The 16,167-nt window shown below is 32.4% G+C and overlaps 2 protein-coding genes and 1 non-coding gene across 6 annotated transcripts; 2 read left to right on the plus strand and 1 right to left on the minus strand.

Moving 5' to 3' along the window:
* Positions 1-3: 3 nt before the first annotated feature.
* Positions 4-5,864, minus strand: LOC8264704 (asparagine synthetase domain-containing protein 1). Of its 4 annotated transcripts, XM_048371041.1 has the most exons (13): positions 5,367-5,849; positions 5,085-5,275; positions 4,866-5,001; positions 4,200-4,409; positions 3,882-3,979; positions 3,302-3,416; positions 2,561-2,666; positions 1,988-2,081; positions 1,415-1,611; positions 1,063-1,162; positions 867-983; positions 632-688; positions 4-412 (listed from the first exon to the last, which is right to left on the minus strand). In XM_048371041.1, the coding sequence occupies exons 1-13, from the start codon at positions 5,698-5,700 to the stop codon at positions 311-313; spliced, it is 1,857 nt and encodes a 618-aa protein (XP_048226998.1). In that variant the 5' UTR covers positions 5,701-5,849; the 3' UTR covers positions 4-310. The 4 variants fall into 4 exon arrangements, 1 of the variants encoding a protein (XP_048226998.1); XR_007214816.1 differs by lacking the exon at positions 4-412 and having other exon boundaries at positions 667-688; positions 867-986; positions 5,367-5,858; XR_007214825.1 differs by lacking the exons at positions 4-412; positions 632-688 and having other exon boundaries at positions 1,401-1,611; positions 5,367-5,863.
* Positions 5,865-5,937: 73 nt separating this feature from the next.
* Positions 5,938-6,009, plus strand: TRNAT-CGU. The gene has a single exon. It is a non-coding gene; the product is annotated as a tRNA-Thr (tRNA).
* A 2,125-nt stretch (positions 6,010-8,134) lies between these two features.
* LOC8289180 (nuclear transport factor 2) lies at positions 8,135-12,239 on the plus strand. Its single transcript, XM_015729092.3, has 9 exons — positions 8,135-8,377; positions 9,201-9,394; positions 9,823-10,117; positions 10,192-10,466; positions 10,546-10,702; positions 10,804-10,925; positions 11,019-11,084; positions 11,514-11,565; positions 11,765-12,239. Exons 2-9 carry the CDS (start codon positions 9,203-9,205, stop codon positions 12,025-12,027), a joined length of 1,422 nt encoding a protein of 473 aa, XP_015584578.2. The 5' UTR covers positions 8,135-8,377; positions 9,201-9,202; the 3' UTR covers positions 12,028-12,239.
* The last annotated feature ends 3,928 nt before the right edge of the window (positions 12,240-16,167 follow it).

Below are 16,167 nucleotides of genomic sequence, written 5' to 3' on the forward strand. Positions count from 1 at the left end.
CAATTTAAAAAGAAAATCACCCATTACATTATTTTCTGTCACCAGTTCCTGTGCATTATAAACTTGTGATTTAAATCATTGTATCAACACATCTAATTTCAAAGTGAAATAATTCATTCCTATTACAAAAGTGCTAGCCCATCATCACCACCCACCAACTCAGCTTCTCGCTACCGGCCGCTTAACAGAAAGCTACTCAAAGAAGATCATGCTGCCTTGCTCTTGCACCGCCATTGTCAGGAACTGGGACACCATTGTTCTAAAACCAGACACGCTGGCCACAGTTGTAGGATCCCTTGGAGACGGCAATTTATGGCATGTTTACTACTACACTTCCGGCAGATGCCTGGTTTGCCGCCCGATTACTTCCGAAATTCTTCCTATTGGATTCCCTTGCAATTCTAGAGCCAAACTGCAAAATAGGAAGCAAAAGCTAAGTTTTTTTTCTTTTCCTTTTCTTAATATATAGTAAGAAAATATGGAATCAGAAACAGGGTTTTCCTGATTTTGGCACCAGCGGCGGTTATAAACTATTTAAAAGAAATCTCTGCCTTTCGGAAAACCTAATGTAGAATGGACCATACCCTAGATCAAAGCTTGCAAAACAAACTCAAACTGAAATACCACAAACCTGAATTGCTCTTTTAGGAAGAACTGCTGCCTCATGTAAACCAAGCATTCTTGCGACCTTCAAGATAGTTAATACACGAACAGTTAAAATTTTGTCTTTTAGGATGCCTTTTTTTTTTTTTTGTAATTCGTAAACTTCAGCATTAATACACGACAGCTACCAAATAGTATGGAGGCATACCAATCACATCCTATATCAGACGGGAGTGCACAATAAAAAAGAATTCGGAACTGACCTCTCTCAGGATCTTCTTATCACCGGTTCCACTTGGTTGATTAAGGTTGGCAACCTCCCACAAAGGAATATCAAGAAGAGTCCTGATAACATCTTCATCCAAGAAAGGAAATCTAGCCTACTAAAAGCAACTAGATGGTCAGTGTGCAATAGGGAAGTATACAATAAACAATAATTGTCCAGATTACCAGCATTACCTCCTTCCCATTATCAGCAATGCATCTATCATCTCTACCCATGTTTCGTTTCCATATCCTCTGCATGTCCAACTTCATTTCCTCATGGAGCCCAAGCCAACTGGAGAACATCATATATTAAACTGTTTCATATGCAATTCCATGAAAATTGATAAACAATTGCAACCGTGATATTCTGTATGTTGCGAAAATTAGAATAAAGACATACATTCAAAGTTATAGAAGAGATTATAGAACATTTCAACTTGAGGACGATGCAAAAGAAACTAACTTGTACTTCATAAGCAGGTATAAAGCATAAGCTATTAGAAAATCATGAGAAAGAAATTAATCCACACATTTAAACCACCACCTTCCACATCTATATTTTGTTCTATGCCGTCCATAACCAGCACACTGCTCATCAGCACCAGAGCCAACCAGGACAATCCTTGCCTTGGACTTGTGCCTATAACGTTGATGACTCTTACCATTGCTATTGCTAGTTCCTTGAGAAACCCAACCATAACCACTTGCAGCCAACCATAGAGCAATTCCTATATTCAAGTCCTGCAACAATAGGTCCATAAATTACTTATTTCAAGCAATGGAAGTGCACCACCCAACAAATGCATTACTAGAAAATGTTGACAACCTTCTTTTTTAATTTTTTTTTGTAAAAGAAGAAAAATATATGCTGATGTTATATTGTTATTATGTTATTTACACCCAGACGTATGTTTGTAAAATGGCCATAAAAGAACCACCAAGGTAAAATGATATCCAGATGTTTGTCATGCATACCATAAGATGCTTAAAATCCCAAAACAGCTTATTTCAGTGAATAACTTTATAATTAGCAAGTTATATGCTTTCACAAATGCTGCAGAGCACCCTCTCAACAGACATATACAATAAACTCTATTTACAGAAAGAAACTATTTACCATATAGGTATTAGCTGGGTTAATGAGGGACATAACACGCTTCATTTCCAAAGTTAACTTTGATAAATCAGCATCAATCTCTACAAGCTTCCACCTGCATTCCCCAATCAAAGCTGTATTTTGTTAAAGGGAAACCAGAAAAGGAAAATCAATCAGACATACTCAAATAAAAGAATGTGCCAACAAACTGACTGAAAAGACTCGGGTTCAGTCGTCAGTAAGAAATGGACTCAAACCCAACTGGAAATTGTCATAGACGAAACAGTGGCAGCTCAAAGTCTCAGTCTCGTCCCGGATAAAGAGCTCATTGTCTCCCCAGTTTATCAGAAACCAGGATGTAGACCTTTTTTTGTTGATCTCCTCAACTCACTTGTAGCTTTTATACTTTCCAATCCAACTGCATCTCTTATTAGAATGCGCTGGTTAATTATTCTCCAGTATTGCACATATGCCTTCCTACAACTGCACTATGTGCATTTCGAAATATCCCAATAGCACTCACATAAATTTAGCTAATTTCACACAGGACCAGGACATGAAAAATCAGATCCACAAAATCATTTAACTTTGCACCTTCTCATTGGCGCAATTCTTCGGAGTTCCTCTACTCCTGCTTGGCCAGAGATTCTATCAGGAGCAAACTCCCCATCAAAGCTCACATTAAGCAAGTCAATTCCAACTGCCGAAAGAAAATTAAATCGAGAATTAGCTATGCAAACAATTCAACCATACTACTTATTGACTGTTGCCTTTGCTTTCAAGACAACTTCGATAAAGGACCTAAAAAGAACATAAAGCAAGAAAAAGTTGAAGATACAGTTAGTGCCTATATTTTTAACTCGGATGACTATCATTTCTAGCACCGTGTTTTCCGTTTTCTACTTTTCGTGGACCATTCAAAACTCAAAAGCACTTTATCCCACCTCCACAGACCAATATAACAAGAAATGAGTCCATATATTCCATGTGAAATGAGATGGCAGAACCAAGAATAACAGCAGTGGTAAAAATCATGAAATAAAGGTGTGCCAGTGGCAGCCATTTGAAAGATCATTGTTGGCATGGAAATCAGATAACATAGAAAATAGGAGGCTAAGTGCGTTAAATTGATAGTGGAAACAGCAAAATAGCCTACTTGAAACAAAAGGACCAACCGTGATAATGACGAGATTTAAATGCAAAGTATCATGATTTCTACATGCTATGAGCTGCAGCAGAAAATACAGCTTAAACAAAACTCTGACACGACTTCAAGAGATTGAAACAAATATAATAGGAAATTAGGAATATAATACAATTCATATGAACATTTACAGCTGGGATCCAGGCACTCGTCCAATAATGCTGCAAGGATCATAGAATCCAATCCACCAGAAAACAGGACTGCTACTGGAACTTGTTCCTCTTTTCCGCTATCAGATGTTCCTGCCTATGGATTCATCTCTAGATGAGTTTCATTGAATTGAAGAAGAGACCAGTTAATACAAATGCAAAAAGAAGATAGTTACATGAACCAGAAACAAAATTTAGTTTTCTGCCCGTGTTAATCAGGCAATTGAAAGGGAGAGGGAGCACGTCCTACTAGCATAATATAACTTTATTTCAAACTATATTTTATCAATGTATTTCATTTTAAATAATAATGATATAAGTTATCAACTTATCATACATTACTCATTTCTTTTCAGTTTGCAGCCCCCTGCTCCCCCCCCCCCACAGCCTAACCCAAAGAAAAGGAAAGATGCAAGGATAGACCACTAAAATTCAATAAAATATGATAACTCTAATCTCCGTTGAATAATTTGTTGATAAAAGAAAATATAATTCTAAAACTAACAAGGATAGAATATTTGCATTAGAAAGAACTGTAATTCAATCCAATTAAAATCCAGACCTGAAAAATTGCATGCAATGATGTTCGAAGCATTACTGATTTTCTTAGAGCACCTAACACATTCTGAGCTGGCACTAAAATTGAGGTTTGATCAGGCCCTACAAAGTAGAAGAAAATTTACAATTCAATGATAACATAAAGCCATCAAATAGATTTTTGAAACCATGTTCACTGGTCAAATGAAGAATTTAGAGATTGAAGTTAAAAATTTTCATGCCTTTGGCTTTTATGCACCATGCTGTACTACAAACTAAATTAAAAGGCATTGCATCTGAAGAAGCTGAATACATGAATTATGCTCTATCTATAGACCCTTACCACATGAAAAATTTAAGTCTTGTGGTTTAGGTTCAACAGAAACTCTCTCCCACTTAATTAGTTCCGTTAGTGTGCTACTAGCCCATTCATGTTTTTTGACTTCACCAGCAAGACACCCATTCACTGTCGAAGTGGCTACTGATAAACTATATACCCCACAAGGAAGCTCCTCCCAGAAATTGGGTTTGGTGCTCTCTTCAACTTCTAGATCTGCAGTAAGTTGAAGTCATCTATTAGAACATTGTAGCCAGAATAGTGTAGTTTACATTTATAGCAGATAATGCATAGCCCAAGGTTTCCAAGTCGTGTAGCTAACATAAATATCAAAACATTGAGACCATCACCCAGATTTGAAATGGGAATAACTCATATTACATATTCAAGTGCAATTCTTATCATCTTAGTGCAATGCAATCTAGTGATTTACATATGCAAAAGAAATGAAGCAATGAAGGTATTAAAAAAAAAATGTTATAAAAATAAGAGAAATAGAGAAAAGTAATCAAAAATTGAATACAACCAAACAATGTCTTAGACCTGATGATTGCTCTGGTAATTGAGAATTTCATTCCAGATAACGCAAACAATATTCTTAGCCATCCCAGCAAACAACAAATACGAAACAAGAGAACAAAGACAAGAAAAGCTCTACCAAGCATTATATACCAGAACTTCCATCAACATAAGAAAATGGCGATACAGAAGACAGCAGAAATCGCGGGACCTTCACAGTTGGCCAATGAACAAGTAGGCTCCGCCTACCAAGCGCATCTCTACCAAACCATAAGGTTTTTGAACTATCCTGCACGTGATACAATCAAACGAAACACTTCAGCTAACAACAGGAGAAAAAAGAAGGGACCACTAATACCACATATCATTTACCTGCCAATAAATAACAGCCCATGGTCCCTTGATTGCTGAAAGAACATCTAAAACAGAATAATTCTTGTCATTTCGACTACTAAAGCAAATATGTTCACAAGAACTGCATGAGCAGCAACTTCCCAAAGTTCTCATAAGCATTTCACCATCATTACTATCACTTCCGACATGAATTCCTCCAAATATTTCACCTTTAGTTAAAACAATGAAAAGACTAAATCATAAATAACATCAAAACATATCTAAAACACAATCACTAAGTCAAAAAGGAATCTTCTTTACCATTATAAATAAGTATATTCTTAGAAGAATCTAGAAAGGGCTGAGTTACGGGGTATAATCCTCTAAGCTGCAATGTAGCGCCAACAAAATGCAAGCAAGGTTCTTCATTTGCAGAATTATGATCCTCTTCCTTGATCACAGAGAATAATTCTTGGTCTTTAGCAGAAATTATGAGCTTTTTGCTACCTAAGCTATCAGGACCTCGTCTCTGGAGAGCTAATTTAAGGTCATTTATAGAAATTACAATATTTGAACTGCTTACTGGCTCGACCTTAGGATCTGGTGATGCTAATGCAATGCGAATGCCAGATATTATCAAGGCGATTCCACACATATCGTCCTTTTTCTTGTTCTCCTTGTTAGGGTTTTGCAATGCTAAAACCTGTAGGGGCTAAACGATAAATCTTCTAAGGTTTAAAACTAATGAAGGTCTTTTTGCTTTTCCTATCCTATTTCTACTGCTTTGCCTGCTGTTATGAGACTGCTCTAGCCTTAGCCTTGCCTTGAATCAATACTCTTTACCTTATGCCCTTGCTTACTAATAGATAAGTTTGAAAGGAGGCAAATGTCCGCTTCCATAGCATAGTGGTAGTGCGTTCGCTTCGTAAGCGAAAGGTCGCGAGTTCGATCCTCGCTGGGAGCTTTAGCTTTGCTTCAAATATGTTTTTGGAGCCTGAGCTTTACTTATGCCGTAAATTTTATTTTCTTGTCTATAATGGGTTTAAATATTATTTTAAATACTGGAATAGATTAAACTATAAAAATTATGAAACTTTTTCTTATTTATAACATTTTTTGGCACCACCACAAAAGGGCTCACAGCTTTATGATGAATTCACAAAGATAAAAGAGAGAAACTATTAAGCCAGTATTCTAAAGTTTTATTTTGGTGATGTATGATTTTCATATTAATAGAGTCCTAATGGCAAAAAATCTTTTATTTGACACTAATGACTTCGAGTGTGCTGGGGAGTTTTGAATAATAAAATATATTTTATTACTAAATAATGATATTGAAATAAAAGAAAAAGCAATTCTAAAAAATTTATTTGTTTATTAATTATATTATTTCTTAATGTATTTTGTTTGTATTTATATTTTTTCTGCAGGATATAATAAAAGGAGAGAAATATTTGAGCATTTAATAAATGAGGATTACCTAAGAGCTGGAGGCTTCATGGTGAAGTCAAAAGTGGCGAATTAAACACTGGTAGATGACAAAAAAAGAAACTATTTAAGCAATATTTTAAAGTCTATTTTGCTGGCGGTCTCTAAGTAATTTTAGTATTATTGAACATTAATGACTTCGAGTGTGGTCTCTAAGTAATTTTTCCTTTTACTTCCGCAGTAACTGCAAACTTTTAACATAGCTATTATTATTTTTTCATTTTCTTCAAATTCAATAAAATATATTTAATTAACATTTAAAAGAAATTTCAAAAAAACTTAAACACATATACATTAAAAACAATAATAACAAATTTATAAATACAATTGTATTCGTTGCCTATTAAGAAGATATTGATTGGCTTGCCAATCACGCATTGAGAAAATATCTTAGCTGTTTTCTTGCAAGGCTTGCGTTGGTCAAATTCTTTTTTTGGTATTTCTCCCATCTGTAATAAAAAAATAAAAATAAATTCATATTTTTTAATTCTTTTAAAATATATGGTGTTAAATATTTTACTTTTTTCTTTTATTCTTTTTGTAACACAACTGAAAAATAATCTTATTATATTTAAAATAAAAGAATAATCACATAATGTTAAAAATAAAGTTTATACAGTAAAAATAATTTTTTTTGTTGACTTTAAGATATTTATACACAATTTTAATTATATAAAATAGTAAATTAATTTTTATTTTATTTATAGCATATAAATTTTAGTTTAATAAATAATTTTTATAAATTTCAACTAAACACTGTATAAATTATTTATTAGATTTAAAGTGTATTATATTTAATGATTTCATTTTCATTCAGAGTTGGTTAAAAAGTTGATTTTCTTATTAACTGTAGTTTTTGCGATTTATTTTGCAGATTAAACCGTAAACATCGTTACGATTGAGCCTCAGTTCAACTCCTGTTTAAATAATATAAAAAAAAAATTAATGTAAGAAATTATAAAATTATCATTTAAAAGAAATTATACTTTTAAATAAACATTTAAATTCAGCTACACTTTCTATTTTGTTCATTATATATTTTCCTTAACATTTATCGTAAATCATAAGTTATTAATTATAATTTAATTTAGAGAGATTATTTTATGCGAATCATATGATTAAATAAAATTATTTAAAATTTAAATAACTCAGTTGTAAATTTTAATATTTTATATTATTAGATTAAAATATAAAATTAATATTATTAAAATAGTAATAAGTCTATAGTTCAAATTAAGAACCAATTCAAATTCAGCAGAGAATTAAACCTCAATCGGCTTTTCCCTTTTAAAAATTCAAACCAATTCATGAACCAAAATTATTAACGAGGAACATTTTCAAATTTGACTAGTGTGATTACGGTTTGGTTCGCAATTCGAGCCGGTCTATTAGGGTCTACTCTCATTAGACGTCGGTAAAAGCATAGCTGTCTCGCCAACTTAATTAGTGCAAATCACCACCGTAGATCTACACAAATCAAAATAAATCAAATCCGTTAAATTATTTTATCAGACACAGAATAATCTCACGTGCTACCATATTAATGGACCCACTTTTTTCATCTTTCTCTACTCTGCATACAAATTATAAAGCTCTAATCTTTCAGTAAAATAAAAATTCTAGAGAGTCGGAATTGCAAAAACCCCAAAACTCTCTCTCCTTTTATTTTTCTTTTATAGGATTTTTGATTATATTTTTTTTACATAAATACATATAAAATCAAAATCACTCCTTTTCGATCTCTAACCTCCTTTTTGCGGCTGTCTCTGTCTTCTTCTCTTTTTCCTCTCTTTTATTTCTTTCTCGCCAATTGAATTGGCGAGATTTTGTTTACGCTTGCAAAGGTTAGTACTTGGGTGTATATTATTTTGTTTGGTTTGATGTAGATTTGTTGTTTGAATCTGTAAGGTATTGGTTTGTTGTCGTATTTTCTTATTTGGGTTTTGCATTGATTATGTAATTGTTGTTCCTGTTATTATTTCTTGTTTTTCTTTTCCTATTATTTTGCTATTTAGATCTGTTTCCCTTTTCTGTATTTTAAGCTTTTGTCGATGAAGTTTGAATTTTTTTTAGTGAAGATTTTGTCTGTCTGTTAACTTTTGTAGACAAGTCCTTTTGGCTTTGAATAAACTGTTTATTCTTTTCCTTGGCCTTTGACTTTAATTTTGTGATGAAATTAGCATTAGCGTTAGGTTTTATTTTGAAAATACTCAATGTATTTAAAATCCTGCTTTTTATTAAGCAGTGATCAACAATTTTCTCTTACTAAGCTCTTGTTTTAAACAGATAATAGTTTGATTTTTTGAGCTAATAATTTGACTTTTTTTAATGATAATACCTATTGATTTTGCTACAACATATGTTTGTTTCCTTTATGTTCATCATATGGATCATGTTTAATTACCATCATTGTGAAGAGAAAAGCCATAGGGTTTAAGGCTGGAATAACGTGGGAACAATCTATGGACTGGGGTCTCAAATTATTTATTAGAGATGTACTCTTTATTTGCATCGACCTTGTGTTCTTCTATTGGTATTACTGAATTGTATATTTATTTTTATTTATGTTCAGCTTGTTATACTTTCATTATTGCTTTTTGTTTGTGTTGTTTTTCAGTTGAAGTTCTCTTTAGCATCTAACAATGTAATATAAACGTGTTTTGGCAGAGATGGCAACCCAAGCAGAAGAATCTACCTCCACTCCCCGCCCCCCTGCACAAGTGGTGGGTAATGCCTTTGTGGAGCAGTACTATAATATGCTGTCTAAATCCCCAGAGAATGTTCACAAGTTTTATCAGAATTCTAGTGTGATCAGTAGGCCAGATTCTGATGGTCTCATGTCATCTGTATCGACTTTGGATGTAAGTTCTATAAAAGAGTAATTACCTACATCATAATGCTGTACATAGTGTTGAATATTATATTCCATGGGCAATAAGGCCATTATTTTACTGAAATTGGTTGCACATGTATAACAATAACACATCTGAACAGACACTGTTTGTTTCTGGGAAGCCTGGTTTATCATATTCTAGGTAATCTGTGTTTTATCTAATGTACTGTGTTCCATTTACAAGCTTGTCATATTATTTTTTGTGACCAGTTGTTTCTGTTCCTAATATCAGTTTTGCTTGGCGACTGAGCCCTGAAGCTGTCTCGTACTTGTGGGCAATACAAATTTTTATTTTATTGCTGATGCTTTATATATTTCTGTCTGATTTAGCATTGCAATTTTGAGAACTTCGGGCAGTATATACTGAAATTGGAATTTTCTTTTTTCTTGGAGCAGGGCATTGACAAAATGATTCTCTCTGTGGACTATAAGAATTATGTGGTTGAGATATTGACAACTGATGCTCAAGAGTCTTTTGGGGATGGGGTGATCGTTTTGGTCACCGGTTTCTTTACTGGGAAGGACAATATCCGAAGAAAATTTGCACAAGTATTCTTTTTGGAACCACAAGGTCATTCGTATTACGTATTGAATGATGTTCTTAGGTATGTGGGTGAAGAAGAAGTAGCATCCATCAATATTAATGATGGTGATGACACAACACCAACTGCGCCGGAGACACCAGATTCTGGTAGGTTTATGTGTGTTTTGCTTTGCTGATTTTTGTTGTCACTGTGGTCAGAAACGCTTATTTTGCTGTTGCAGAGCCAACTTTGGTCTCTGATAACTCTGTGCATGATAATGTAATCGCATCTTTGGAGGAGGATACTGTTCAAGCAGAGGAATCTAGCCATCCTTTGGACAATGGAAATATTTCTACCGTTGATGAAGAAGCTGTATCAATTCATTCAGTCGGTACAACTCAAAGTGATGGTAACCCAGTTTCAGCTGGTACAGAACAAAGTGATGCTCTCCCAGTTTCTGATGTGGTTGCTTCTACTGTCCAGGAGGATGCTCCAAAGAAGTCTTATGCATCAGTAGTGAGTTCACTAACATGTTTCATATAAATGTCATTGCCATTTATGAATGGTATTAATCTCTTATATTGTTATTGCTCAGGCAAATGCATTGAATTATAAAAAGCAGCCATTCCAACAAAGAGTTTTACCTGCCAAACCTGTCAAACAGTTCCAGGCACCTGTAGTTGCAACTGTGGCACCTGAAGTTTTGCCTCCTCCAGCTAACAATAAATTTTTGGATAAGAACAACAGTCAAGGTTTCTTATTTTTATTTTGTTGCATATTTCTGAGTTTATGCCTTGTTGGCATAGCCTTGCCATACTTTTTGCTGAAATATTTGTCAATTTATACGTTGCAGTTAAGGGTTACTCCATATTTGTTGCCAATTTGCCGATGAATGCAACTGTTGAACAGTTGAAAGAGACCTTTGAGAAATTTGGGCCCATCAAACCTAATGGAGTTCAAGTCAGAAGCTATAAGGTGTGTATCTGATTTAATCGTGTATGGGCTTCTTTTCAACTGTTTGTATTTTTGGTTTAGATTTATATGTTTATATGGAACTCCCTGCAACAGCAAGAAAAGAACTGTTTTGGATTTGTGGAATTCGAGTCTGCAAACTCTATGCAGAGTGCCCTTGAGGTATAGTTACTTTTCCTTATTATTTGCAGAGCTTATACCTATATTTTCTTTTCTCCGGTTACAAACCTGGTCTTTCCGTCATCGATATTTTTCTCTTGTCCTCCCTCATGGTATGTTTATATGGGTGTTGTTACTTTTTTTTCCATGCATAAGGTCAGATGTTAATTTTTTCCCCAACTATGTGCAAGTGATCGCTGCAGTTTGAGTGCTAAATGAGTAATTGAAGATGACAGTTCATTTGCTAGTCACATGACCTGTATTGTCTGTAAAACTTGAGAAAACCCAAATTGTTTTGTTCTATTTCTTTTATAAAAAATATATGCTTAGAAAGAAAGAAAGAAACAGATGTGGACTTGTTTTGAGATGTTGGCTCAATATTTTATAGTAGAGAGCTTTATTCAATTTGTTCCCTTTGTGGGCGTGGTTCAGGTTTCATCTATTGAGATTGGTGGCCGGCAAGCTCATATAGAGGAAAAGAAAGGCAAGTCAAACATTTTTCTCCTTTTCCTCTCTCTCTCTCCCTTTCAGACACATATACATTAACCTGCCCCCGCACACACAAACGCAAAGTTGCATCTAAATCGAAATAAAGTTTTGTTACATTAAGACCCAAAAAGGTTTTTTGAAGCTCGTTTTAATTTTTACATCTCCTGAGTTGACATAAGCCTTACCTTATGTAGCCAATACGGAGGGCAGCAAACCCCCACCTAGAAAGACTGGTTCCCGAGGAGACAATTATAGGAATCGGGGAAACAGTGGAGGACGTGGCTATGGGAGAAACGAGTTTGATAATCAGGATGGATTATCAGGTCAATCTCGTGGTACTTCCAGACGCAATGGAGAAGGTAACCAGAAAGTTTATCAGAATGGAGGAGGCAGAGCTCCTCGGCAAGGACCAGGACAAGGCGAAGGTCAAGCCCAAGCTGAAGGTGGGAAAAACTAGACTGCTGCTTTCTCCTGGAATTTTGTTTCCTTCTTTTCTTTCTTTCTTTTTTTGTTTGAATTCAAGTTTAGATAGAATAATATTTAGGTAACAGATTGCGGCTTTTTTTAAAAAAAATTTCATTTTCAGTTTAATTGATAGAGTTATTTTTAAAAGACTTGCACTGTCAAGCATAAGAAACATATTTATTTTTATCAGGATTTTTTGGGGTACTTCTGGTTTAAATTCTGATTTATCCACAAATGCACACCCTCCACTCTGCACTCGAAAATATAGGTTGGGCGTTTGTATTCTAGATAGATGGTCTTCTTTGTTGCTGACAGCTGATATTATTATAGTAATAACTAGACGTTTGTGCTGTTATTTTGATATATATATATAACATTTAACTAATATTAAACTGAATATGTATAATAACAACTCAGTGAAAGATATAATTTATAATAATATCATAAAATTATAAATTATGTTATTTTACTGATTAATATGTTAAATTATTTTCATCTAAATTAATATTAGAAATATAACTAATGTCTAATTAAAGGATTATATTATTTATATAAAATACTGATTTAATTTTCTGTGAATACATATATTAATTTTTAATTATTCACATTAGTTAAAATTATAAGTGAGTTTTTTGTTGAGAGTATATAAGTGAACAAAATCACAGAAAATAATATATATATAGTTTTAACTTGCTCCTTGTGATAATTTGAATATATCTATACATACAGTCTTAGTTAGTTTATATAGAATTTCTCTTGAGATATTTTATTAAATCACACCATATGGAATAGTAGTAAAAAAAACACGTATAATGTGAATGTGGTTTGTATAAGAGTTTATTGTCATATTAAATATTTATTGAAATAAGATAATAACTAAATATGATAAAAATATTAGTTTATGCAAATTAAATTATGATATTATTGGTAATTTATCGTACGTTTGATGTATCTTTTTATTTAAGTATTTAGTAGCAATATATAATTAGCTAAATAATGTCTTTTTTTTTTTAGATTAAAAAATTGTATCCATCAGGAAATAGACATTTATTCAGAAATAAGAATCGTACTAATTTTTAAATTTTATTCATAATATCTATAGAAGAAAATACCAAGCAAGTCTTTCGATCTCTTTTATCTTGTATTCAATATTCAACAAAGAAACAGAACTGAAATGAAAAGAATTTAGAGGAAAAAAGAAAAAGAGTCAATAATGTGGATGATGATTATTAAAATAGCAAAAGGAGAGTGTCTGCCACCTAAGGCAAAAGGCAGAAATCCTTTTGCCGTATTCAAAAGCATAGTCTGACATGACTCTGGTTGTCCTTTTGGCCTTTTAATCTAAACAAACACGTGGCGAATCCAGATGTGTCGGAGATTCCTTTTCCCCAACCCACAACCCTGACGTGGGAAATAAAATTACGGTATCCATGGACTCTATCCGTCCCATGTACTCTTACAAAACTTGAAAACTTAAAAAGCTTTTGTTATTGGCCCATTATAAGAAAACCCCTTTGCTGCATCCCTGTCTGACTAATAATTATGACTGTCGCCAAAATTAAAAAAGTGCCATGATTATCCATACAGGTGGCTTTCCTTCGAAACATTTCTAATCAGTTATGCTTATCGAATATTAATTATCTACATCAAAATAGTGCTCATTAAAAATATTGGTGGACCGACTTTTTCCATGAGAAATATAAACAAGAATAATTAGTTGTTGTTAAGTAATAACACTTCTGTGCCCTTTCTACGTAGTCAATTTAGATTTATTTTTATTTTTAGGATAATGTAATAAAAGCATAGAGACTAAAGCAAACCTAACCTAGCCTAAAAAGAACAAACCAATGAGATTTTGCCAAATGTACTCGGAAAAGTAATACTTGAAGAACACGTGCTGAATCCATATGTACAATATAGTAGTCTCTCAGATTATCAAATAAATATTTCTCAATTTTTATCAATAAAAATCTTTTAAATGTTAAATGAAACTGACCCGACTCCCTCAAGAATTCGATCTTATTATTAAATCTCTAATTTGTCTTTCAAATATTATCAACTGACCATTGTTTTAATTTAATATGTAGTAATTTAATTTCAAAGTCTAGGCTATAAAAAGAAAATAATAATAATAATAAGAAAAAGAAAGGAGAGCATGTCCGTCTGTCAAAACTGCACAAAAAAGAAACTCTACGAACGTCATCAAAATGACCAAAAGAGACATCGAAAGGTCAATTTCGACTGATTGGCAATCCCATATTCCCATAATGCGATTACCAGTGGTCGCCCTCACCCACTTCGCCACGTGTACTTCTCTACACATTTTCAAGACGTGGCACTTGCATCCGCACCAGTCCCTTCGTTCCTTACACCTACTTGTTTTTCAAATTTTTCCTTTTTTTTTATCAAATGAATTTCTCGTTTTCTCTTTAAAAAGTGCAAGTTGGTCTTTGTGGACCCCACTCTTATGGGTCTTGTCTGGACCACGTGCGTCACGCCATTTTCCTCGCCGATTTTGATTACTCTCTCCTTGTTGACTAACCCTTTCTCCCAATTCGCAGAAAATAACAACGAAAAATACATAACTAAATAAATACTAATAAAATAACAGAAATTTTCTCCATTTTAAAAAAATAACATAAAATATAAATATAATAATATTAGAAAATAAAAATAAATTGCTTTTTATTTTCCTCCCATTCAGATAAAAAAATAATTTTTTATTATTTATACTCTTTCCTCCTCGAGAGAAATCTCCAAACATAAGAATAATTTATTCTTTTTTTTTTTTTTGATCCTCCGCAAGTTTTATAAAATGACGTAACTTTCACACTTGTATATAAAAGGCCAATTTCATTTTAAGAATTTAAGCTTAATTACTTATTTAAACTTAATCTTTGGATTTTTTATTTTATTTTATTTTATTTTTTCTAACATTTAATTCAACTTATAAATTAAAATTTATTCTCAAATTTAAGATTTAAGCACTACAAATAATAATTTTTATATATATGAATCAAATATAATTTGACATAATTAAAAATATAATTAAAATGATTAAGCATAAAATTATTTATCTTTAGACTAAATGGAATGCATCAAATAATAGTTTTTTCTTTTCTCTTCATCTCCGTTGTTTAAAACTAAAAGTTTTACTTATTTAAAAAATTAGATAAAACTTAAAAAGGTTAAGATTTAAAATTTAAATAATTAAACTTTTATCTTTTAGATAAATATGTAAAACTTTATTTAATTGCATATTATGCGTTTTTTTAGAAGATAAATGATATTTAATTTTTATAATTTAGAAATCAAATAAACTTAATGAATATTGAGCGATAATACCGATTTACTATGAAAATATTAAAATTTTCTTGTAATTATTATTGTAAAGGGTTTATCAAATGTCTAATAATATTTTATTATACAATTCAAGACCCGTTAATTATTTATAAATAATAAAAAAAACAATAATTGATATCATTCAAATCTCCTGGGAATGAAGACAATTATTATAAAATAGGCAGAATGCATTTATAAGTTTTATTTTAGTAAATTTTTTAATTTTTATTGATTAATTTAGTTATTTTTATTGAAAATTTAATAATTAAAATAAAAATAGAAATGTAAAAGTTTAATAAAATAAAGGAGTTTCTTAATAAAATATGTGTATATTATTTAAATAAAAATAAAAATTTATTAATTGAATAAAATAAAAATTGAAAAGTTAAAAAACTGAACGATTTAAAAGTCCACAGGTTCAGTGGCTGAGTTAGAAAGAAAGGAAAAAGAAAAGGAGAAAAGTGGAATTACGAGTGGAAGAAGCAGTACCAATCAAATGTGTTGTGTTTGTAGATATGCTGCAATTACTTGTAACCCGATTGACATCTAATTTAAGGAGACAAAGATAAAGAAACCAATCCTGTTAAAACACAAAGTTACTAACCAAAGTCCACGTCGTATCATCGCCGAATTAATAATGTAAAACCCCACGTGTCCGATTCTCAGGCGCCGAAACTGAACGACACCTGGCCACCTTTCGTTGTTTTACTTTTCTTTTTCTTTTGACACGCGTCCACTCGGAAGACGCAACTTGTCGTTCCTAACACAGACTCCAAAAGGACAAAACCAG

Source organism: Ricinus communis, chromosome 1 (assembly GCF_019578655.1).
Source record: "Ricinus communis isolate WT05 ecotype wild-type chromosome 1, ASM1957865v1, whole genome shotgun sequence".
Classification (NCBI taxonomy): Eukaryota; Viridiplantae; Streptophyta; class Magnoliopsida; order Malpighiales; family Euphorbiaceae; genus Ricinus; species Ricinus communis.

Excerpts from the sequence above, each read along its gene's own strand:
- LOC8264704 (XM_048371041.1), bottom strand. The coding sequence starts at position 5,700 with ATGTGTGGAATCGCCTTGATAATATCTGGCATTCGCATTGCATTAGCA. Across the intron at positions 5,276-5,366 it reads GAATATACTTATTTATAATG|GTGAAATATTTGGAGGAATT; the intron begins GTAAAGAAGATT and ends TTTTAACTAAAG. Across the intron at positions 413-631 it reads TTCCTAAAAGAGCAATTCAG|TTTGGCTCTAGAATTGCAAG; the intron begins GTTTGTGGTATT and ends CCTATTTTGCAG.
- LOC8289180 (XM_015729092.3), top strand. The coding sequence starts at position 9,203 with ATGGCAACCCAAGCAGAAGAATCTACCTCCACTCCCCGCCCCCCTGCA. Across the intron at positions 10,467-10,545 it reads AGAAGTCTTATGCATCAGTA|GCAAATGCATTGAATTATAA; the intron begins GTGAGTTCACTA and ends GTTATTGCTCAG. Across the intron at positions 11,085-11,513 it reads CTATGCAGAGTGCCCTTGAG|GTTTCATCTATTGAGATTGG; the intron begins GTATAGTTACTT and ends GGCGTGGTTCAG.